At 47.6% G+C, this 25,516-nt stretch overlaps 1 protein-coding gene and 1 long non-coding RNA gene across 2 annotated transcripts in view; one reads left to right on the plus strand and one right to left on the minus strand.

Annotated features, from left to right (window-relative positions):
• BCO1 (beta-carotene oxygenase 1) overlaps positions 1–24,413 on the plus strand; it is a 52,943-nt gene extending 28,530 nt beyond the window's left edge. The window contains exons 7-11 of the mRNA XM_017966973.4: positions 3,353–3,610; positions 14,196–14,301; positions 18,900–18,994; positions 20,353–20,464; positions 23,626–24,413. Of these exons, the coding sequence (XP_017822462.1) occupies positions 3,353–3,610; positions 14,196–14,301; positions 18,900–18,994; positions 20,353–20,464; positions 23,626–23,855 (801 nt within the window). The 3' untranslated portion in view covers positions 23,856–24,413. The remainder of the gene's footprint in view (positions 1–3,352; positions 3,611–14,195; positions 14,302–18,899; positions 18,995–20,352; positions 20,465–23,625) is intronic.
• LOC103789526 (uncharacterized) overlaps positions 1–25,516 on the minus strand; it is a 62,498-nt gene that overhangs the window by 14,386 nt on the left and 22,596 nt on the right. The gene's annotated exons all lie outside the window — the stretch shown is intronic.

The raw sequence follows: 25,516 nt of genomic DNA on the forward strand, positions 1-25,516 counted from the left end.
GCTCTCCCCTCCACCTGGACTGATGCGCTCCCCTCCACCTGGAATAATGCTCTCCCCTCCACCTGGAATAATGCTCTCCCCTCCACCTGGACTGATGCGCTCCCCTCCACCTGGAATAATGCTCTCCCCTCCACCTGGACTGATGCTCTCCCCTCCACCTGGAATAATGCTCTCCCCTCCACCTGGAATAATGCTCTCCCCTCCACCTGGACTGATGCGCTCCCCTCCACCTGGACTGATGCGCTCCCCTCCACCTGGAATAATGCTCTCCCCTCCACCTGGACTGATGCGCTCCCCTCCACCTGGACTGATGCACTCCCCTCCACCTGGAATAATGCTCTCCCCTCCACCTGGACTGATGCTCTCCCCTCCACCTGGAATAATGCTCTCCCCTCCACCTGGACTGATGCTCTCCCCTCCACCTGGAATAATGCTCTCCCCTCCACCTGGAATAATGCTCTCCCGTCCACCTGGACTGATGCGCTCCCCTCCACCTGGACTGATGCGCTCCCGTCCACCTGGACTGATGCGCTCCCCTCCACCTGGAATAATGCTCTCCCGTCCACCTGGACTGATGCGCTCCCCTCCACCTGGACTGATGCCCTCCCCTCCACCTGGACTGATGCGCTCCCCTCCACCTGGAATGATGCACTCCCCCACCCCATGGCTTCCTCCCCAGTTGATCTAGTTTCGGTTCAGCGCCCAGGTCTCCCAGCCTTCCTTGCCGGACCTGTCTGTGATAGACCCCGCCCCAGGATTTCCCCACCTCCATCATGCCTGACATCTTATCTATTGGATATTTGTTTTTGACTTTGCCTCCAGTAGCATGTAAGCTCCATAAAAGTAGGGGCTTGGAATTATTTGTCCCTCTGGTTCCTAAAGAAATATCTCAGCCAGGCATGGTGGCTCATGCCCATAATCCCAGCACTTTGGGAGGCTGAGGCAAGTGGATCACCTAAGGTCAGGAATTCGAAACCAGCCTGGCCAACATGGTGAAACCCTGTCTCTACTCAAAATACAAAAATTAGCCAGGCATGGTGGCAGGCATCTGTAATCCCAGCTACTTGGGAGGCCGAGGCATAAGAATCTCTTGAACCCAGGAGGTGGAGGTTGCTTCGAGCTGAGATCATGCCACTGCACTCCAGCCTGGGTGACAGAGGGAGACTTTGTCTCAAAAAAAAAAAAAAAAAAAAAAAAAAAAAAAGGCAGGCACAGTGGCTCACACCTGTAATCCCAGCCCTTTGGGAGGCTAAGGTGGGCAGATCACTTGAGGTTGGGAGTTTGAGACCAGCCTGACCAACATGGAGAAACCCCATCTCTACTAAAAATATAAAATTAGCCAGGCATGGTGGTGCATGCCTGTGATCTCAGCTACTCTGGAGGCTGAGGCAGGAGAATTTTGAACTTGGGAGGTGGAGGGTACAGTGAGCCAAGATGGCACCATTGCACTCCAGCCTGGGCAACAAGAGTGAAACTGCATCTCAAAAAAATATAAAAGAAATGTCTGATGATCGTAGGCCCTCGATAAGTATTTGTGGAATGAATACGTAGAGCCTACCAGTCGCCAGCTGGAACTGAGTTTGCTCTGCAGCGGTTTCCCCAAATATCACTGGGTGCTTTCCCCCAGCAGGAGCTATGGGGCCCTCTAAGCCTCCAAAGTGCACCCCCTGGTCTTCGGAGAGTGCCATGTGTCCAGCTACAGCCTGCAGTGGCAGGGCGATGGCCTGGGAAAGCCTGTGCAATGCATCTAGAAGAGAACTTTCTGAAAAGTCCACGTGGCTGGCCCTGGCATAAGGGTCAGGGGTTGAAAAGGGCCATCACCCCTATTTTCACCTCTCCATCCTGACCACCACCACCACACCATCAAAGCCTTCTTCCTCTGCACCCTCTTGCTCTGAACACCCGAAGCTTGATTCTGGGGAAGGGGGAAGGTGGGAAGCTAGACCACAGGAGGGGGCAAGAGAGCAGTGTGGGGCAGGCCTCCCTTCCTTTCAGAAGTGGGGCGTGGCCAGACCAGTGCGAGGGCAAGCACAGAAACACCCCCCTCCTGATGAGGCAACTTGGGCTGTAGATATGGCGAACTGCCAGCCCAGTGATGCTGGTCTCGTGACACCCAAAGAGGTATGTCTGAAGCCTAATACGCTGACCCTCCCTATGTGCTCATTAGCTGGAGCTGGGGCCACCGCACCTGCAGCCCTCTGGGACAAACAGGGTTGCTGTGACAAGGGCCTCTTGGAAAACAGGAAAGAAACAGAAAGCAGTCTCTGTAGTGGAGACCAGAGGACGAGACCCAAGAGGGTTGGGGTTGGGTTAGGGTTTTCGAGGTTTCAGTCTTTCTCCTCCTCCTCCTCCTCCTCCTCCTCCTCCTCCTCCTCCTCCTCCTCCTCCTCCTTCTTTTTCTTCTTCTTCTTTCTTCTTCATGGAGATTTGCTCTTGTCACCCAGGCTGGAGTGCGATGGCATGATCTTGGCCCATTGCAACCTCCATCCCCCAGTTTCAAGAGATTCTCCTGCCTTAGCCTCCCGAGTAGCTGGGATTACAGGCACACACCACCACGCCTGGCTAATTTTTTTATATATTTAATAGAGGGTTGTGCCATGTTGGCCAGGCTAGTCTCGAACTCCTGGCCTCAAGTGATCTGCCTGCCTCGGCCTCCCAAACTGCTGGAATGACAAGTGTGAGCCACTGTGGAGCCTGGTACCTGACAGATTCTTCCCAACTTGGTTATTTCCAGAGAGCTGGGATGTCAGCACAATGGAACAAGCAGACCGTGTACACTGGGAGTCTCTCCAAATACCATCCTCCCGGTGGCTGCAGAGACCCTGGCAGCAATTCCTCCTCTCCACCTTAAAGATTTATTCATGGAGCCAGGAGTAGTGGCTGAAGCCTGTAATCCCAGCACTTTCGGAGGCTGAGGCAGGTGAATTGCCTGAGCTCAGCCTGGGCAACATGTTGAAACCCTGTCTCTACTAAAATGCAAAAAACCAGCCGAGTATGGTGATGGGCGCCTGTTGTCTCAGCTACTGGGGAGGCTGAGGCGGGAGAATCACTTGAACCTGGGAGGGAGAGGTTGAAGTGAGCCCAGATCAAACCACTGTACTCCAGCCTGGTGACAACAACACTCCATCCTCCCCACCCACCCCCAAAAAGACATACGGAAATACAACAATAAACAGCTCTCATTTTGGGGGGCACTTTTACCTCTCTGGTTTTGTGGAGCAGACAGAATGCAGAATGGGGACATAGTCCTGAGCCTACTGCCTAGTGAGGCTAGGTTCTGTTCAGTCCCCAGATGCCATAGTGCCAGGATGAGAGAGGGCGAGCTGACCCCTGGGTGTGTGTCCTTTTTCAGACTTACATCCACATCGTCGACCAAAGGACCAGGCAGCCTGTGCAGACCAAGCTCTACACAGACCCCATGGTGGTCTTCCATCACGTCAACGCCTACGAGGAGGATGGCTGCATCGTGTTTGACGTCATTGCCTACGAGGATAACAGTCTCTACCAGCTCTTCTACCTGGCCAACCTGAACCAGGACTTCCAGGAGAACGCCAAGCTCACCTCGGTCCCCACCCTCAGGAGGTTTGCCGTGCCTCTCCATGTGGACAAGGTAATGGCTTCCAAGGAGATTTCCTTTTCTTTTTCGAGAGATGTGGGCCCAGGTGGGAAGTTACTTTGGCTCTTATTGGATTGACATTGAAATGCAAAATGAACTGTTCTTGAGTAAAGAAAGTGTTCATTGTTTTTCCCAAAGTGGTACTGATTCATAATAAAAACTTTAGGAAACAGGGGTAAGTGAAAAGAAAAAAAAAAAATCCCTGTAAACTCACCACCCAAGATGATCATGGTGGATATATATGTGTTTGTCTACTGGTCTCTCTCTCTGTCTCTGTGTGTGCATGTGTGTGTGTGTAAAAATCTTCATTTTAAACTTACTGTACATAATGTTTTTAAATAGAGATGGGGTTTCACCATGTTGGTCAGACTGGTCTCAAACACCTGACCTCAGGTAATCCACCTGCCTTGGCCTCCCAAAGTGCTGGGATTACAGGCATGAGCCACTGCACCCAGCCATCGTACATAATTTTTAACAGCTTTATTGAGATGTAATTGACATAGCATACAACTTGCCCTGTTATTTATTTATTGTGACAGGGTCTCACTCTGTCACCCAGGCTGGTGTGCAGTGGCATGATCTAAGCTACCCACCCCCCCCCCACACACACACCACCTTCTGGGTTTAAGTGATTCTCCTGTTTCAACCTCCTGAATAGCTGGGATTAGAGGCACCTGCCACCACACCTGGCTAGTTTTTGTATTTTTAGTAGAAAAGGGGTTTTGCCATGTTGGCCAGGCTAGTCTTGAGCTCCTGACCTCAGGTGATCCACCCACCTTGGCCTCCCAAAGTGCTGGGATGAGCCACCACACCCAGTCTAATTTGCCCATTTAGAGTTCGGTGGCCTTTGGTACATTTTCACAGTTGTACATCTGCCACCACAATCAATTTTAGAACATTTTCATCACCTCCAAAACACACTCCACGCTCCTTAGCCGTCACCTCCTAGTCCTCCCCTCCCCCATCCCAGGCAAACTCCCATCTGCTGTCTGTCTCTGTGGACTTGCCTTTCCTAATCATCCCACATAAATGGAGTCTTTCAATAGGTGGGCCTTCGTGTCTGGCTTCTTTCACATAGCACAGTGTTGTCGAGGCTCATCTGTGTTGTAGTCTGGATCTGTGCTGCTTTTATTTTTGTTGCTGTTGTTGCTTTGTTGCTGGTTTGTTTTGAGACAGAGTCTAGCTGTGCCGCCCAGGCTGGAGTGCGGTGGTGTAACCTCAGCTCACTGCAACTTCTGCCTCCCAGATTCAAGCAATTCTTGTGCCTCGGCCTCCCAAGTAGCTGGGATTACAGATGTGCACCACCACACATGGCTGATTTTTGTATTTTTAGTAGAGATGAGGTTTCACCATGTTGCCCAGGCTGATCCCAGTCTCCTGAGCTCAGGCAATCTGCCTGCCTCCGTCTCCCAGAGTGCTGGGATTACAGGCATGAACCACCACGCCCAGTCAGTACTTTATTTCTTTTTATGGCTGAACAGGTATATAGTATCTTGCAGACTCCTTTTCTACCTATTTCTATATCTAAACATCTCTCTGTGATGTTAAATATTCTTTGAAACATCTTTTTAAATATTTGCCTAATTGTTGATGGCAGGGATTCATCCCCATTTGCTTACACCATTCCTGGCTGTTGGAAAGCTCCATTCTTGCACTAAGAATGACCACCTGCCAGACATGATCTTCAATTAGGGTGATGTGGCCAAGGCTCTGGGCTTGACTTAGGGAGGCTTACAAAGGCTTCTGGCTGCAGAACTCACTGACTTCATGACTTAATTAACTTAAATGAAACCAAATTCAATTCAATTAAATGTTGATGGCTGACATTGACTAAATGCATGTTATATGCCAGGTACTTTGCTAAGCGTTTTGTTTTTCTTACCTCACTTAATGATCAAAACAACCTGTGGGAAATGTTCCTGTAGAAGCCTCGGTTTACAGATGGACAAACCGAAGTTCAGAGAAATCCAGAAATGTGCCCAAGGTCACACAGTTAGAGTGGCAAAGCCAAGACTGGAACCTGCCCCGGTCTGTCTCTAAACCCCCTTTTTATTTTATTTTATTTATTTATTTTGAAATGGAGTCTCACTCTGTCACCCAGGCTGGAGTGCAGTGGTTTAATCTCAGTTTACTGCATCCTCTGCCTCCTGGGTTCAAGAAATTCTCCTGTCTCAGCTTCCCAAGAATCTGGGATTATAGGCGCGCACCAGCATGCCCAGCTAATTTTTTGTTTGTTTGTATTTTTAGTAGAGACAGGGTTTTACCATGTTGGGCTGGCTAGTCTGGAACTCCTAACCTCAGGTTATCTGGCTTCCCAAAGTGCTCAGATTACAGGCATGAGCCGCCAGGGGCCCTAAAACCCTGTTTATAACTAGGGAGGAGTAGTTAAAAAGTATACAAAGTAGTAAAAGGTATACAAATTGTACAAAGGAAGGAGTAGTTACAAACTATTCTCTATTCTGCTGTTCTCCCCAGTAGCCCTAACTCCTAGGAAAGAGCCTCAGAGTAACCAGGAGGGAGTCGTTACAAAGTATACAAAGTAAACTAATTAGTTACAAAGGGGAAGTTACAAACTATTCTCTATTCTGCTGTTCTCCCCAGTAGCCCTAACTCCTAGGAAAGAGCCTCAGAGTAACCAGGAGGGAGTCGTTACAAAGTATACAAAGTAAACTAATTAGTTACAAAGGGGTAGTTACAAGCTATTCTCTATTCTGCTATTCTCCTCAGTAGCCCTAACTCCTAGGAAAGAGCCTCAGATGGGCCACACTTGGGGCTCTGCAGGCTTGGCAGATGGTCCTTCAGTATCCCGGGAGCCTTCTGCCACCCTCACCACCCAGTTTCCCAGTGCGGGAATTCAGTCACACTCCCAGCCACAAGGCAGGGGAGCTGGCATTAGAACCTAGGTTTGTCTGACTCCAGAGCTGGGGTCCTCTCCCATCTCTCCAGCATTTTCCCACCCATGGTCATTTGTGTATCTCTGCCACGGTTTTTACTATATTTTATATCACCTCTACTTAACATTTAAAATCCTTTTTTTGTTTTTTGGTTTGTTTCAATCAATTCACTCTCTACTTAACTCATTTGAAAGGAAACACATCACCACCCAGTGGAAAGCTGGCAATGCTCACTGCACTCAGAGAAGACAAGCCTGAGATGAAGAAAATAGAAATAAAGCAGAGGTCTTGCGCTCCAGCCAGAGTGCTGTGGCTTGCCAAGACCTGATCTCTCTGTGAAAAAGAAAAGTTTTTAAAAAGTATTAGGTGTTAAAAACATTGTAGCACCTCACTGACACTCCCCTTAACCTAGTCAGACTGGAAGAGAATAAGGCATTGAATTTCTTCCCCATGTGACTCAGGGCTATTGGATGAAGAGCCATGTCCCATGAAATCAGCACACCAGCCTTGGGCCCTTGCACCCCTTGCTCCCAGGAGCACCACAGTGCAGCCCCTCGGACTGTCTCCTGGTTCCAGGAAGTCCTGAGGGCATGACAAGGCACAGAGGTAACAAGTCACAAGGCTGGCCTCAGCCCAGGAATGGTACACAGAGAGGAACACCCCCCTCCCACTGCGACACCTTGCTAGGGTTTTATAACCTTTTATCACACCTGAGAATGGTTTGCTTCCTTGGAACCAAGCTGAGAATGTTATAGCTTGTTTATCTTTAAAAGTCATCACGTGGTCAGGCACAGTGGTTCCCACCTGTAATCCCAACACTTTGAGAAGCCCAGGTGGATGATCACCTGAGGTCAGGAGTTCAAGACCAGCCTGGCCAACATGGTGAAACCCCATCTCGACTAAAAACACAAAAATTAGCTGGGCATGGTGGCAGCTGCCTATAATCTTAGCTACTTGGGAGGCTGAGGCAGGAGAATCCCTTGAACCCAGGAGGTGGAGGCTACAGTGAGCCAAGATCGTGCCACTGCATCCAGGCTAGACAAGACAGAGTGAGACTCCATCTAAAAATAAAATAATAAAGCAGTCGTGTGAACCATCTGCTGCTTTGAAACTAGCAAAGGAAAGCAAGCCCTGGGCTGGGTCGCTCTGACCATGCTTTTTAATTGCTACTTATTGTCCCTTAAACATGTCTTCTTATTGCACTTTCAAGTGGCATATTGAAATCAAAAAGTCAGGCAGGCAGACAGGGCCTTACATGCCCAGATCCAGCGGCTCTGGCTCCATCCCATGCAAACGTTTATCAGAGAAGTAACCTCAGGGAGATGCTGGCCTTACTCAGATGCCCTCTGGGCCTGAGGTCTTTGTGACATTGCTGTCCCCTCTGCCAGCAACCCTGTCCTCCTGGGCTGATACTCCTGCTCCCCTGCCTGCCTGCATGTTGGGATCCCCCTAGAGATCCCTGAGACCCCCGTGTCTGGGCCTTGGCTTCAGCCCAGACCATGGAAGCCAGCAGCTCCAGGGGTGGAGCCCAGGCCCAGCTGTGGTGTAGACCACCCCACTCCCACCCCCGATTCTGCTGTGCAGTTGTGGGAGAGAACCTTGAGGTTGGGGCTCAGCAGCATGACCCGGCAGGTGAGTCTGTATCCTCTAATGGTGCCTTGTAGCTCCTCCTCAACATTTATTTCAAGTGGAAGTAACTTGTTCGTTTCCCTCTTTCTGTTCAAGCCTAAGCTCCGAGAGGACAGGACTCTGTCTCATCAGCAGTTCATCTGCTGCACTCAGAGGGTGCTCTTAAATATTTGAAATGAATGAATGAATGATGAATACATGAAAAATGTGGAACAAGGTCTTTAAAAGGGCACAGCATCTTCCTTTAGCCTTTGGAACTCGTCCCAAGTGAAAAGTGCTTCCCACATAGAACAGGCAATAGCAAATTCTATTTGAAAGGCCAGGAGGTCCCAAGTGTCCCAGATTCTCTTGCTCTGGGACTGGCTGGGGTCAAAGGAAGGTGGGGCCAGCAGGGCCTCTGGGCACTGCAGGCCTGTTTATGCAGAGCAGTGCGGGGGGTGCCCAAGGCAGGGCTCAGCAGGGGCAGGGAGTGACTGGGAGGGGTGTGAGCAGGGGTGGGTCATCTGGGCCTCAGCCCTGCCCTGGTCCTTAAGGGCACCAAGAGAGGCCCTAGGTTTTTGTGCACCCATGCCTGAGGGGCGTTCACAGGAGGCAGCACTTTGGACCTGTAATGGGTGGCTTTGATGATTGGATCATTCTGTTTGGTTTCTGTCTCCAAATGCACAAATGCAGACACTCAAATAAGAGAAGCCACCATTCATGGAGGACTGGCTAGGTGCCAGGCTCTGTGTTCAATGCCTTTTCTGCTCTTAGACCCTGGCAAGAGGGGTCCTGCTCTGGGGTTTGGCACCCTGGAGGACTGTGGTCTGGCCTTACTTTCTCTAGCAGGGCCCCTAGTCCGCAGGGTGCGTTCACAGGGCCAAGGCATTTTGCCTACCCAGAGGGGCATCTGTGTTCACAGGGCCAAGGCATTTTGCCTACCCAGAGGGGCGTCCCCACTCTCACCACAACCATGCTCTGGACACATGGGATACCGGAGGCCCCTGAAGGGCCCAGGCTTGCTTCCAGTATCTGTCTTCCTAAAAGCAGACTGTGCCACTGTGCTGTCCCCACCGCAGGCGCACAGGGTGGACAGGGCTGCCTGTTGGCTTGGTTGTTCTGGCTGGGGCATCCACATAGTTAGGGACGGAGCCTGGAATGAGGCAGGGGGGAGCCAAGGCCCAGAGACTGCCCTGTTCCAGCTCATAGCTCCAAGGAGTCCTGGGCTCTAAATTCAGTCATCCTTTCAGACCACACAGTGCATTGCTGGGACATTCTGTCTGTCCAGCATGGTAGCTACTAACCACAAGTGTTATTGTATACTTGAAATGTGGCTGGCACAGCTAAGAAACTGAATTTTTAATTTTACTTTAGGTTATTTATTTATTTATTTACTTTGAGACAGAGTTTCGCTCTTGTTACCCAGGCTGGAGTGCAATGGCGCGATCTTGGCTCACCGCAACCTCCGCCTCCTGGGTTCAGGCAATTCTTCTGCCTCAGCCTCCTGAGTAGCTGGGATTACAGGCACGAGCCACCATGCCCAGCTAATTTTTTGCATTTTTAGTAGAGACGGGGTTTCACCATGTTGATCAGGATGGTCTCGATCTCTTGACCTCGTGATCCACCTGCCTCGGCCTCCCAAAGTGCTGGGATTACAGGCTTGAGCCACCGCACCCGGGCAGGTTATTTTAAAATTAAAATGAAGGCTGGGCACGGTGGCTCATGCCTGTAATCCCAGCACTTTGGGAGGCCAAGACTGGTGGATCACCTAAGGTCAGGACTTCAAGACCAGCCTGGCCAACATGATGAAATCCTGTCTCTACTAAAAATACAAAAATTAGCCAGGCGTGATGGCACATGCCTGTAATCTCAGCTACTCAGGAGGCTGAGGCAGGGGAATTGCTTGAACCTGGGAGGAGGAGGTTTCAGTGACCCACGATCGTGTCACCATGTTTCAGCCTATACAACAAAGTGAGACTCAGTCTCGGAAAAAAAAAAAAGTAAAAGTAAAAACATGTAAATTTTATTTTTTATTTTTTTTTCTCTCAAGACGGAGTCTTGCTCTGTCGCCCAGGTTGGAGTGCAGTGGCATGATCTCTGCTCACCCCAACCTCCACCTCCCAGATTCAAGTAATTCTCCTGCCTCAGCCTCCCAAGTAGCTGGGATTACAGGCCCCCACCACCATGCCAGGCTAATTTTTGTATTTTTAGTAGAGAAGGTTTCACAATGTTGGCCAGGCTGGTCTCAAACTCCTGATCTTGTGATCATCCATCTTGGATTCCCAAAGAGCTGGGATTATAGGCATGAGCCACCACGCCTGGCCAAAAAGTAAATTTTTAATGTGGAAGCTGGAGTTGCTGAATCCTGGCTAGAAAGTGATGTCTTCCTAAAGCAGTAAAATTAAATGAAAGTTAAATCGCCACATAGGGCTAGTGGTTGTCATTTGAGACAGCCAGTTCCACAACATTGTGAAGAGCTATGAGTCAAGGTGGGGAGAGAGATGGTGTTTGACTTACTTTGCTGGGTGTATTTAGACAGAGTGGTGGTGGGCCTCCTCCTGTGCTCTCCTGCTGGTTCCTGCAAATGTTAGGGACTTAAACGCTTCGCTAATCTGCATTACAACATTCTAAATTATTTATGATCTCCCACATCTACAGATGAGAAAGTTATTTGCCCAACTTTGTAGAATTATCCCTGGGATTTGAGCTGGAATTGGAATGTATGCCTGTCTGGCTTTACGATGTGCCTGGCCCTGGACCAGCCTGGGTTTCACAACCATTATTTAATGTAATCCTAACATAATGTTCAGATGCAGGTGGAAGCCACCTCACTTATCCCCAGCACCATTCTAAAAGTTATGAATTGCCATCCTGATTTTACACATATGAGGAAGCCGGCTCCGAGGAAGAGAGGTCTGCTCAAATTTGCGCAGAAAATTGTAGCATTGAATTTCACCTGGCAGGCAGCATTCTAGGGATGACTGTGATGACTACTTGTCATGGGAGTTCCCTTAACTGTAGGGATTTCAGTGCAAGCTTGCAAGATGTTGCTGAATTCTGGCTGGAAAGTGATGTCTTCCTAAAATTGAGCATGCTGGCCACCAAAAGCAGCCAAGTCATGTTCATTACTGCTGTGTGTGGAAAAATTCACAGTCTATCCCTCAACCAGTCTAACCAGTTTGGGGCTGGAGTGTTAAGTTGTCTCTGCAGACCAACTCCCTAAGAATCAAGGGTGGGACATGCCCAGAGGCTTATTGCTGTCACGTGCTTAGCAAGGTACCAGGTAGGGCCTCCCACCAGCTTGCAGAGCCATGCAGGTGGAGGCATTGAATGTTTCTATTTTGTTTTGTTTTGTTTTTTAACTTTTTTTTTTTGAGATGGAGTCTCACCCTGTTGCCCAGGCTGGAATACAGTGGTGCAATCTCAGCTCACTGAAATCTCTGCGTCCTGGGTTCTAGTGATTCTCCTGCATCAGCCTCCTGAGTAGCTGGGACTACAGGCACATGCCACCACTCCTCACTAATTTTTGTATTTTCAGTAGAGACCAGGTTTCGCCATGTTGGCCAGGCTGGTCTCGAACTCCTGACCTTGTGATCCACTCACCTCGGCCTCCCAAAGTTCTGGGATTACAGATGTGAGCCACCACACCTGGCTGAATGTTTCTGTTTATAAGACACCACTGATGTGCCAGGTGCTGGGCTCCTTTGTCCATGCATTTCCTCTCATTTGATTCTTACAGCCACCCTGCAGAACACCTCTTACCCTTGACAGTCAACAGAAAAGCTTATTGACTTTTGTGCATTCACTCATTCATTCAGCAGTTACTTCCTGGCACTAGGTGTCAGACACTTAGCAAAATCTGGTCCCTGGTTTCATAGGGCAGACAAGCTAAACAGAGGAAAAGAGCTTCGTAAAGGAGACCATGACAGCTCGGGGCTGGTGCCTTGGAGATACTGCAGGTTCAGATGGAGTGGTGAGGGAAGAGGGTGCTTCTTCTGAGATCTCCAGGGTTGGGAAAGAGTCAGCCTCAGGGCTTTTGCACTGCCTTTGTCCTCTACCTGCAACACCAAAGAATCCCAATGTGGCTCTGTTTCTCTCTGTGAGACTTTGGACCAGTCCCTTTCCTTCTCTAGGCCTCAGTTACCTCTTCTACAACTCCAGATTGAATTAAACAAATTTCTGAGGATGCTTGCAGTTCAAATGCTAGGTTGCAGTAAACTTCTCATGCTCTTCAACAAAATCCTGCTATCCCTAAAATTGGTTTTAATTATAAAAGCCATTTCAAGCCAGGTGTAATGGCTCATGCCTGTAATCCTGGCACTTTGGGAGGCCAAGAGAGGAGGATCCCTTTAGCCCAGGAGTTCGAGACCAGCCTGGGCAACACTGTGAGACCCTGTCTCTACAAAAAAATACAAAAATTAACCAGTTATGGTGACACATGCCTATAGTCCTAGCTTCTCAGGAGGCTGAGGTGGAAGGATCAGTTGAGCCTGGGAGTCTAAGGCTACAGTGAGCTCTGATCACACTACTACTCTCTAGTCTAGGCAACAGAGCAAGACCCTGTCCCAAAATAAAATAGAAGCCATCTTGGACAATTCGGAAAGTAGGGGAAAGTTTAAATGAGAAGTCAGCCATAACGATAATCTTCCTCAGTCCTGTTCCGCAGTATCTTCCTAACCTGAACTCACCTCCAATAGTAGTGGCGCAATATCATCATCATAGTTAGTGACAGCAGTAGTAGTGTGATGAGAATAGTCATGATATATCACAACAACAACAACGTCGTCAGCAGAAGCAGCTGACATTCATCTGGCACTTACGGTTAAGCAGGCATTCTTGTAAACCATTTGTGCAGATGATGGCCTTTAATCTGCACAGTGACTCACAGACGCGTGTGCTCTTGATATACACATAAGGAAACTGAACTGTAGAGGGGCCAAGTGACTTGCTCAAGGTCCTGTGGTTAGTCCATCAGGGGAACAGGGAGCAGTAGATGCGCGATAAATATTTAATCATGTTAATCCCTCTCCTCGCTTGTACTGATGACGGTATCTACTGAACACTGCAAAGTCTAATTGTGACTTGAGACCAAGGAACGTCCTCGAAGGTTGTTTTTCCACTGAATAATTTCTATTGCAAGTTTGTTTTTATTTCTGCAGTGATATTTCCTAGGAGAAAATACTGAAAATACAGAGAAGCATAGAAAAAAGAAATTGAAGTGCCCCATAATCCCACCATCTGTTGTATTGTTAATATTTGTTATATTTCAGGCTGGTCGTGCTGGCTCATGCCTGTAATCCCAGCACTTTGGGAGACCGAGGGCGGGCGGATCATGTGAGTTCAGGAGTTTGAGACCAGCCTGGCCAACATAATGAAACCCCATCTCCACTAAAAATACAAAAATTAGGTGTGGTGGCATGCGCCTGTAATCTCAGATACTCAGGAGGCTGAGGCAGGAGAATCGCTTGAACCTGGGAAGTGGGGTTGCAGTAAGCCAAGATCAGTCCACTGCATTGCAAATGCCAGCCTGGGCAACAGAGTGAGACCAAAAAAATAAAAAAATTTTACACACACACACTTGGTATATTTCTGTGTCTCAATGTAATTTTTAAAACCAGGTTGAGCTCAGACTTCATCCGCAGTTTGTTCTGATGCTGCTTTTACGTGGTGTTATAGGATAAGCATTTCCCATGTTGCTGTCAACTCTTTAGAAGCATCCTTTTAATGACGGATGCAGGTTTTTATAGGCGAATCATCCTGTACTTTAAAAGTGAGAACTTACTCTTAGAAGCACATTAATTTTCCCTGTGAGGGATAAGGCAGGCTCAGAATAAAAAAAGAAAAGAGTCCTGTCACCTACCAGGTAAGTGACCTTGGAGAAGTCATCTCAAATTGCCAATCCTCATTTTTTGAACTGAGACTAAGAATAACAGGAAAAGAGTTGCTTCCTATGGTCAATGTGAGGCTAAGCCAAGAAGAGTTGTATTCAAGCGTTTTTTAAGTATATGTACAGTGAAGCAAACTTTGCTCTGGATTACAAGTTTTTATTTTATCTTTAGAAAACTGATTTTTTTCAGAATGCAGAAGTGGGTTCAAATTTAATCAAAGTGGCATCTACAACAGCAGCAGCCCTGAAAGAAGAAGATGGCCAAGTCTACTGCCGGCCAGAATTTCTCTGTGAAGGTAAAATGCATCCTCTTGTCCTGAGTTTACAGAAGGGGCAGATTTTCATGGGGACCCCAGAGGTAATACTTTCCTCCTGTGCATGGACAAGGGGCAAAGAGGAAAGTCTCTTGGGATGTCCCAATGTAAAGAGTCTGGGGACATTTCTCTTTTCTCTATCTTCACATCCTTTCTAGGAAGACAGTAGGTAAGGCTGGGCATGGTAGCTTACCCCTCTAGTCCCAGCACTTTGGGAGGCCAAGGTGGGCAGATCACTTGAGGCCAGGAGTTCGAGACCAGCCTGGGCAACATGACAAAACCCCACATCTACTAAAAATACAAAAATTAGCTGAGTGTGGTGGCATTTGCCTGTGGTCCCCGCTGCTCAGAAGGCTGAAGCATATGAGAATCACTTGAGCCCAGGAGACAGAGGTTGCAGGGAGCCGAGATTGTGCCATTGCACTCCAGCCTGGGCAACAGAGCAAGACACTGTCTTAAAAAAATAAAAAACAGGAAGACAGTAGGTGGTTGTTGGACCAGATAACTTCTGCAGATGCTGTCGCCTACTGAACACAGGCTTGTTGAACAGGCATAAGACATTTCCATTTTGACCTCTCAACATCCACAATATCCTGGAAAATAGGTGTCATAAGCCCCATAATGTAGAGCAAAAAGCTAGGCCTGAGAGACACTGAGCTACACACAGAACGCAGACCTCTAGAACAGAAGCCACAACCATGGAGCAGGGCTTCTCAACCTGGGCACCGTCACCATCTGGGGCTGGATCATTCCTTGCAGTGGGTGCTGTCCAGGGAGATGTAAGATGTTCAGCAGCATCCCTGGCCTCTGTGCACTAGAAGCCAGGAAGATCCCTCATCCCGAATTGGAGCAGCCAAAGATGCCTCCAGACATTGCCAGCATCCGGTGGGGGCACCATTGCCATGATGGAGAACCACTGCCCCGGATATAAGCCCATGAGGTGGGGATTGTATTCCTGTGCTCACAGAGGCTGGCATAGCCATCAAAGGGCAGAATGAATGGGCTTGTCCAAGGAGACTCAGCTCGAGGGTGACACAGTGTGCATTTAAACTGAGCACATTCACTGGGTGTGGTGGCTCACGCCTGTAATCCCAGCACTTAGGGAGGCCAGGGTGGGTGGATCACTTGAGGCCAGGAGTTTGAGACCAGCCTGGCCAACATGGTGAAACCATATCTCTACTGAAAATACAAAAATTAGCCAGGTGTGGTGGTGTGTGCCTGTAATCCCAGCTACTCGAGAAGCTGAGGCAGGAGAATCGCTTGAACCCAGGAGGCAGAGTTTGCAGTGAGCTAAGATTGTGCCACTGCATTCCAGTCTGGGCAACAGAGACTTTACCTCAAAACAAACAAACAAACAAACAAACCTAAGAGACTTGTTCCCACAGCCAACTCATTGCAGGAGGTTTGGGCATCTGCAAGGGCACACAGACCTGGGGGCTATTTTAGGGTAACACTTGGATTTGACCTAAGAATCCACTTCTGAAGAAGGCATCCCATGGATCCCATAACCAGTCCTGTGAGGCGCTTGGAGTCTTTAGAAATGAATCAATAGGTGATGCCAGGTCTGGAGGCACCAACCCCCATCCCCACTCACCCGCCACATCACTTTTTTTCCTAAGAAGACCATGCTTGTTTATTGTTGCAATATTGTCCACACTAAAAAGTGTACCAATAGGCCAGGCATGGTGGCTCACTCTTGTAGCCCAGCACTTTGGGAAGTCAAGTTGACCAGATCACAAGGTCAGGAGTTCAAGACCCACCTGGCAAACATGGTGAAACCCTGTTTTTCCTAAAGATACAAAAAATCATCTGGGCATGGTGGCACATGCCTGTAATCCCAGCTACTTGGGAGGCTGAGGCAGGAGAATTGCTTGAACCCAGGAGGTGGTGGTTGCAGTGAGCTGAGATCACATTGCTACACTACAGCCTGGCAAAAGAGCGAGACTCCATCTCAAAAACAAAAACAAAAAAAGTATAACAATAAACAAACCACCCATAATCCCTGCCCCTGTGGCAGCCCTTTGGAATACCCATCCAGTCCTCCCATCATACATGGATTGTGTGACATAGGCCAGGTCCCTTCCAGTGAGTTCTCTGACTGCTCTCATTTCATCCCGCAGTGTCATTCTGTTATTGTTGACATTAGATTAGTTCATGCACATCAAGGCTTAGTGTGGGGTCTGGCCCATAGGGAGAGCCCAGCCAACGGCACCGATATTAGAACAGCCCTAAGAAGCAGGCTCAGACAATCATAAAACTTGCCAAAAGGTAGGCAGCAGAGCCAGGTTCTGACCCTAGGCTTCTCTTATCCCAAAGCCCTTTGCCTCTGCATTTATACTTTTGCAAAGTGCATTCCATATCATCTAGAATGTTCTGAAGCTGCCTTTTGCACTTAATGATGTAACCTAAGTATTTTCCCTCATCCTGAAGATTCTTTAAGAACATGGCTATTAAGGACCATGAGCGGTGGCTCACACCTGTAATCCTAGCATTTTGGGAGGCTGAGGTAGGCAGATCACCTGAGGTCAGAAGTTTGAGACCAGCCTCAATAACATGGTGAAACCCCGTGTCTATTTTTTAAAATTAGAAAAATTAGCAAAGGGTAGTGGCTCACACCTGTAGTCCCAGCTACTCGGGAGGTTTAGGCAGGAGAATTGCTTGAACCCAGGAGGCGGAGGTTGCAGTGAGCCGAGATCGTGCCACTGCCCTCCAACCTTGGTGACATGGCTGTCAGAGTAAGACTGTCTCAAAAAAAGAAAGAAAGAAAAGCATGGCTGTTTATAGTTGCAAAGAATTCACAGGGGTCAGCATTGCTTTGCTTAACCAAGGGTCTGTGTTTGGATATTTACAGGGTGTGGGGTCAGGGGGATCCCAGACCAATTTTGCTGGGGGTCTAGAAGCATCATGGAAGTCTCAGGCCTACTTTGAGGTCAACTGCAAGTGCCTTCTTCTTCTTTAAGTATGGGAGTGTTCCCTCTACCTCACCTTCATCTGGACCTGTCCCTTGGAAGTTTCATGATTTCTCATTTGTGGAATTGGACATCTCCTTCCCATCTCAATAGTTCATTCCCCCTTTCTCCCCACTGAGCCTAATAACCATTTCTCCATGGAGGCACCTCTGCTTTCTCTTTTCTTGGACATTGAATATTCACCAGTGGTTGGCTCCAAACATCCATTTCGGTATTCAGACTTAGAAATTCAATTTGACACAATAGGCATATATAAATCCATACACATTTATGGAGAAAAGCTTTTAAGGTTTTTTTGGTTACATAAAAGTAATAAGCATGATGAAAATTTTACATAAGGAGAAACTTAGATTCTATAAGAGAAAAGTGTAAACTATAAGGTAATTACAACCCCAGCAATGTTTTCCCTTTGTTTGTAACCTAGTGGATATACATTAATTCTATAACCAGTCTTTTACACTTAACGTTATGGTACGGGCACTTGCCCATCTCATTACGATTATTTGAAAATCTTATTTTTACAAAATATTATTATATAATTCACCAGATTTAATTAACTGTTCTCCATTAACATCCTTTTCCACAGCTTTCCATTTCTGTTTTATTTTTTAATTTTAGAGATGGTGTTCTTGCCATGTTGACCAGGCTGATCTCAAACTCCTGGCCTCAAGCGATTTTCCCATCCCAGCCTCCCAAAGTGTTGGGATTATAGGCATGAGCCACCATGCCTGGCACAGCTTCCCATTTCTTTCTTTTTTTCTTTCTCTCTCTCTCTTTTTTTTTTTTTTTTTTTTTGAGATAGAGTCTCACTCCGTTGCCCAGGCTGGAGTGCAGCGGCGCCATCTTGGCTCACTGCAACCTCCACCTCCTGGGAATTCTTCTGCCTCAGCCTCCCAAATAGCTGGAATTACAGGCATGTGCTACCATGCCTGGCTAATTTTTTTGGTATTTTTAGTAGAGGTGTGGTTTTGCACGTTGATCAGGCTGGCCTCAAACTCCTGACCTTGAGTGATCCACCCACCTCAGCCTCCCAAAGTGCTGGAATTACAGGCATGTGCCACCACGCCTGGCTAATTTTTTTCTTTGTATTTTTTGTAGAGGTGGGGTTTTACCATGTTGGTCAGGCTGGTCTCAAACTCCTGACCTGGTGTGATCCACCTGCCTCTGCCTCCCAAAGTGCTGGCATTACAGGCATGAGCCACTGCACCCAGCCAGCTCCCCATTTCTCTTCACACATGTGCACATGCATGCATGCATACATACACATATCAGCACGTTTTTGAAAAGAGCTTTAAGAAATTGCAGTAGTCTCTGATTTTAATCATGCAATTCTCTTTGATTTGTATCTTGGACAATTAAAGATGTTTATACCGTTTAAAACTTACATCTGCAGTACCTTGATCTTGGGCCTTCTAATAGAGCTGGGGTAATTATCAAGAGGTTCCCTCCCCTGCCTTTGACCACCTTTGACCCAATCCAGGCTCTGGATCAAGCTCAGGGATCTTGGCGTGGGAACAGATTCTGAGGAAAGGCTACCCCGTCTGGCATGAAGGGTGGATGCTCACAGCCCCCAGTGGTGGGGGCTTCATCCGCTATCTCATTTCCTTGTAGGCTTAGAGCTTCCACGGGTCAACAGTGCTCACAATGGAAAGAGATACCGATACATCTTTGCTGCAGGAGTTCATTGGAGTCCAGTCCCAACCAAGGTACTGGCCTCTGTGTTCACAGGCTTTCCCTACAATGATTGTGTTTATGTGCAAAGCTGAATTCTAAGGTTCTGAGATGTTGATCAGAAAAGAGGAGGTCAGAGGGAGGTCAGTGTTGGACAAAATAAATTTGAAGTTATGATGGACAGCTGGGAGAGGGAGTGGCACCCAATGGGCTAAGGTTCCAGGAAGAGGTTATGGCTGGAGCTTATTCATCGATTTATTTATTCAATACATATTTATTGAGGACCAGCTATGGGCTACAATGTGGTAGACACTGAGAGTAAGGAAGTCGGTGGGGGTAATCCCAATCCCTGACCTAAGGAACTCACCCTCTTCAGCAGAGAGGGTACAGCTGAAATTTAAGGATTTATTTTGCTTGTTTTTTGTTTTTTCCTTTTTATTAATATATGTATATATATTAATTTTATTTTTTCCTTTTTATTAATATATGTATATATACAGAGAGAGACAGGGTCTTGCTGTGTTGTCCATGCTGGTCTTGAACTCCTGGGTTCAGGTGATCCTCCTGCCTCAGCCACCCAAAGTGCTGGGATTACAGGTGTGAGCCACCGCGCCTGGTCTATTTTGCTTCTTAAGCATTTGCCCAACACTTACTGTGTGCTGGGCACTGTGCTAAGTGCTATGGAGGTATCACTTTTTTTTTTAACATCTTCATCTTTTATAATAAAATGAAAAATCTTTTTTTTAAATGCTAACAGTACAGAAATGTACACAGCCAAAAATTAAGCCTCTCCATAGCCCAAGCCACTCTCCACTACTCCCAAGCCCTAGAGGGAAACAGGTCTATTGGGAGATTAAGAGAGATCCAGGGAATTGTATTCTTAGAGCCACAGAGTGATTGTATTATACTTTAAATGTTTGCATTGCATATATTCATTTATTTAACTGCTATAAAATTGCAGTGCAATGCCAGATACAAGATTTCTTCAATATTTTAATTTTGGGGTGGGGTGTGGTGGCTCACACCTGTAATCCTAGCACTTTGGGAGGCTGAGGATTGCTCGTGGCCAGGAGTTTGATACCAGCCTGGTCAAAAATAGCAAGACCGTATTTATTTTTTAAATTTTTAAAGATTTTAAATTTTAAAAGAATTCCTTGTATATTATCAGCTATGTGGTGGCCAGAGGAGCCATGTTTAAAACTGGGGGAGGAGAGTTAGCTGCTGTCATTTCTTGGCTGTACTCACCAGAGGAGCTGTCATGGGACACTATGTCAAAATCTGCATCCAACAGGCTTCATCTCTTCTCTGTGTGGATCTTTATACCATCTTATTTGCAGGGAATTGCGTGCTCTCAAACAAGTGATTTCTATGTTTCTCCTTTCTGGATGTACAGATAATAAAATATGATATTCTCACAAAGTCATCCTTAAAGTGGAGAGAGACTGATTGCTGGCCAGCGGAACCACTGTTTGTGCCCGTGCCAGGTGCCAAGGAGGAGGATGATGGTAAGATCTAAGACCCCAAGCCTTGTCGCTGCATGCTGCTGATGATCCCCTCCAACAGAGACACCATCTGGGGGCAGCTGACCACCCCCATGTCAGAAAGCTGGTGGACTGGAACTTTGAAGTCTACATCTGCCTGGGTCAAAGCTAAAGGGTTAGGGAGTCCCCAAGACCACCTTTACTTCTAATACCAATTTCGAAGTTTGAGGGTCCCCAAGATAACCTTCAGCTTCAATAATTCATTAGAATCACCAACCTCACTGCAAGCGCTTATGCTCACAGTTGTGGTTTGCTGCATTGAAAAGCTACAGACCAAAATTAGTGAAAGGAAGAGATGCACGTGACAGAGCCCAGCAGGGACCCATCAGGAGCTTCCAGCTATGCCCTCCCAGTAGAGCGCAGATAGCACTGACTTCTCCTGATAGAGATGTGTAACAATGCTCACAGAGTATTATTTCCAGCCAGGAGGCTCCCCTGAAGCTCAGGATGGAGAGTTTTTATTGGCGCTCAGTCATGTAAACCTGGTTGACTACCTGTGTGTCTGACCTTTATTTAGTCTTCATCCTTCTGGAAATTAAGCTCATACCATGTGGCCCAAGGCCCCACCATAAATCCCACTGTAAGGGTAGACTGTCTGGTGTGGCCTAAGGCCCCCAAATATACAAAAATACTTGTATCAAGCAGGACATTCCAAGGGTACAGAGGTGACCTCCCAGAAGCTGACAGAGGCCAGCTCCCTCTTTAGACGAGTTTAAGTTTTTTACTGCACAAAGTCCACCTCCTTTCCATTAGGTGACACCAAACTCTCTCATAACACAGAATTTGGTTTTAAAATTGATTGCAATGGCTGGATCCAAAATAAATGTTTTTAAGAAATGGTGTCTTGCTCTGTCGCCTAGGCGACATATAGTGGCATGATCATAGCTCACTGAAGCCTCAAACTCCTGGGCTCAAGTGATCCTCCTGCCTTAGCCTACCAAGTAGCTGGAACTGTAGGAGCATGCCACCACACCTAGCTAATTTTTTTTTATTTTTAGTAGAGAAAGAGTCTTACTATGTTTCCCAGGCTGGTCTCAAACTCCTCGGCTTAGGCAATCCTCTCATCTTGGCCTCCCAAAGTGCTGGGATTACAGGTGTAAGCCACTGTATCTGGCTTGGATCCAATTTTTTTTTGAGATGAGGTTTCACTCTCATTGCCCAGGCTGGAGTACAATGGTATGATCTTGGCTCACTGCAACCTCTCCCTCCAGGATCAAACGATTCTCATGTCTCAGCCTCCAAAGTAGCTGGGATTACAGGCATGTGCCACCACCCCAGACTAATTTTTGTATTATTAGTAGAGACAGGGTTTCTCCATGTTGGTCAGGCTGGTCTCGAACTCTCAACCTCAGGTAATTTGATCTACTTGGCCTCCCCAAGTGCTGAGATTACAGGCTTGAGTAACCATGCCCAGCCTGGATCCAAATTTTTAACAATGTATAATCACGTAAATGTTTCATGGAGCCCCTGGAAATGTGTATTTGTGGCCCATCCCTATTTTCTGGGTTTCCATTTGACTGAATGGTCCTTTCCCTCCTTAATTCTCAGAAATGCCCTGCCCACAGCCCTGAAGAGGCTAAGGAGGGTAACTAGAACTGTGGGTGGGGATGCCACCTGGCCAAGCTGGTGATGGGGCTGCCACACCTGCAGGGAGGGCAGGCTGCCCCACTTGAGCCTGCCAGCTTCTTCCCTCAGGTGACAAGGGAGTGGTTTTCCACCTGGGCCTTGTCTTCCTACTGATCATGGCATGGCACGTCAAGCCAGCAACCCTAAGCTGTGTCACTGTCATATCAGAGGCGGGGGACTGCTGGCATTGCCTGCCACTCAGGCTGGTCTCCCACTCAGCTAGGTAGACACTTCCTTTACATTCTCCCAATGAGGAGGGAGTATCGTTGTCTTCATTTTACCATCGGGGTGCTCAGAGAGTGACCTCGTTGCTCAAGGTCTCATACTTCATACATTCAGAGGTAAGGTTTAAATCCAGGCCAATCTGACTTCAACTATGCTCAACTGCTCTTCAGCCTGGGAGCCTCTAGAAACATTGAGAGTATTTGCAGGAAGTTGATGTGCATTATTTCATTTAAGTCTCTCTCTCTTGGAGTGAATATTGAGAGTATTTCCATTTTACAGAGGGGAAGGATGAGTTTACTAGTGTTGCTGCATGCGCAAGAGATGAATTGGGCTCTTTCAAACGTCGTGCTTCGAGCCAGGTGTGGTGGTTCATGCCTGTAATCCCAGCACTTTGGGAGGTCAAGGTGGGCAGATCGCTTGATCTCAGGAGTTCAAGAGCAGCGTGGTCAATACAGAGAGACCCCATTTCTACAAAAATTAGCCAGGTGTGGTGGCATGTGCCAGTAGTCCCAGCTACTTGGAGGGCTGAGGTGGAGGATAGCGTGAGCCCAAGAGATCGAAGTTGCAGTGAGCTGTGATCATACCACTGTACTCCAGCCTGGGTAACAGAGTAAGACCCTATCTCAAAACAAGTGAAAACCTAACGCCATTCTTCAATGCCGGCGATAATCCACCATGCCAGATATCCTCCTGGCAGCCCTGTGGAGTGTAGGTGAGATTACCCCCTCTCTACAGATGAAGAGGCTGCGGTTTTGAGAGGTCAAGGTCCCAGCCAGGGCTAGAACCAGGTTTTCTTTGCTTTTCTTTTTTAGACAGCATCTCACTCAGTAACCCAGGCTGGAGTGGAATGATGCGATCTCAGCTCACTGCAGCCTCCACCTCCCAGGTTCGAGTGATTATCAGTCTCCTGAGTAGCTGAGATTATAAGCACCTACCACCACACCTGGCTAATTTTTGTATTTTTAGTAGAGATGGGGTTTCACCATGTTGGCCAGGCTGGTCTCCAACTCCTGACCTCAAGTAATCCACCCATCCCACCTCTGCCTCCCATAGCAGTGGGATTACAGGCATGAGCAGCTGCACCCGGCCTAGAACCAGGTTTTCTGATTCCTGGTTCCCAGGCCTTTCCCTTCTGTTACACAGTGTCTCAAATTCACTTCCCTTCTGTTTTGGTTAGATACATATATTTAAAGAGGGCAGAGGGACACGCTGAGAAATTCACCCCTCCCATTGAAAGTTGCACTTTTACAAAGTCTCTTTCTATTTCCCCAAAGGAGTAATCTTATCAGCCATTGTCTCTACTGATCCTCAAAAGCTGCCTTTTCTGCTCATTCTGGATGCCAAAAGCTTTACAGAACTGGCCCGTGCCTCCATTGACGTAGACTTGCACATGGATCTCCATGGATTATTCATTCCAGACATGGACTCAGAGGCAAAAAAACAGGCCACTTCCGAGGAATGGCGAGACGGGGCTTCCAACTGCCGTGGGGCTCTGCCAACCTGACAATTTTGAGGTTTGGGCAGGGGAAGGGTAGCTCAGCTCTCAGAACTGCATGCTGGGTACATTTTTTGGATGGTGGGGAGGGCCTTCGTTACGTTTTGCGCTTATTCTTTCTGTGGGTGCTTTGACAACAACGTGGTGAGAGAAATTGTCAGTATCATTTCTTTCCTTTTATTTTGGTGGTAAAAAATGTGTTTGAAAGTCAAATACTTGAAAATCAAATATGTGTTGATTACAGCCAGTAATTCTAACAAAGCTCCTTTCCTTTACCATAGAGACCTTGACCATGAATCAGAAATTGCATTCAATCACATTACCATCATTTTTAGAATGTGCCCCTAACCTATTAGAGAAGAGACAGATCATTATTTATCATCATGCTCTGTCTCTTTCTCTTTCCTTTGCTGCCTCCCTTATTTCTAATGGACTAAATTGTGTATCTGGGAGTTCTCACTTCCTCAGCCAGGCCCGATTAGTTAAGTTACGTGACCAGGAAGGCATGCTGCTTTGTGGTCGCTCCATGCAAGTCACGGCATAATATAAAATAATAAAAACTTTAAAGTCTACTCAGACTTTATTTTTACATGGCTTCTTCCTCTGAAGGTCTTCTAAGGCAAGAAAATAGAGTGGCAGAGCTTGACAGTTCACAGCCAGCACGATGCCTCATTGTACAATCAATGGGACGAACAGATGGTGTGGGACTCCTCTTTGTAAGAGGGGATTAAGGTACTGGACATTGACCTGCCTAGCCACAGCTGAGGGGCTAGAACCCACGATTGAGTCCCAGGGCCTGGGCTGGCATGAGGAGTTCTTCCCTGCTGCTGAGAACTAGAGCAGTGAGCCCTGCCCATGCACGTACGTAAAAGGAATTTCTCCAAGTTTGCGTGTGCTGCCTAGATAAACCAGGCATTTGGGGCAGAGCGGAAGGAGGGTGAAGGCCCCTGAGCCAGGTGGTGATGGGGATGGAGAAAGTGGGAAACAAGACTAGTGGGATGTTCCGCTACTACTGGGAGCCCCTTTAGGTATCTGAGTCTACAGTCACCTGGGTGCCTGATGCGTGGTTTAAAAAACAGCAGGCTGGACAATTCCCAGCTCATGGGCTCAGGGGAGCTAGTCCTCACAGCCTTGTTCTGCATTTACCTCCTCTCCTGAATCTGGATTTCATTTAGTCATCAGTGTGGATTCGATCATGTGTCTGGAGGATGGGAAGGACTCTTTAGTGGTACTGCATGGAATCCCCCAGAGGGGTGGCTCCCTCCAGGATGGTCTTAGCTTTTGCCCTGCAACTACCATGGAGCCATACTTAGCTTCTACCAAAATGTAGGCTCCACGAGCCCAGGGAGTTAAGTTTTTTTATTTTATTTCTTTCTTTCTTTCTTTTTTTTTTTTTTTTGAGACAGGGTCTTGCTCTGTCACCCCAGCTGGAATGTAGTGGTGCAATCTTGGGTCATGGTAGCCTCAACCTCCCAGGCTCAAGTGGTCCTCCCACCTCAGCCTCCCAAGTAGTGGGGACCACAGGCATATGCCACCATGCCCAGCTAAGTTTTGTATTTTTTGTAGAGATGCGGTTTCATCATGTTGCCCAGACTGGTCTTGCTTGAACTCCTGGGTCAAGTGGTCCTCCCGCCTTGGCCTTCTAAAGTGCTAGGATTACAGGCATGACC

The sequence above is a fragment of the Callithrix jacchus genome, chromosome 20 (genome assembly GCF_049354715.1).
Source record: "Callithrix jacchus isolate 240 chromosome 20, calJac240_pri, whole genome shotgun sequence".
Lineage (NCBI taxonomy): Eukaryota > Metazoa > Chordata > Mammalia > Primates > Cebidae > Callithrix > Callithrix jacchus.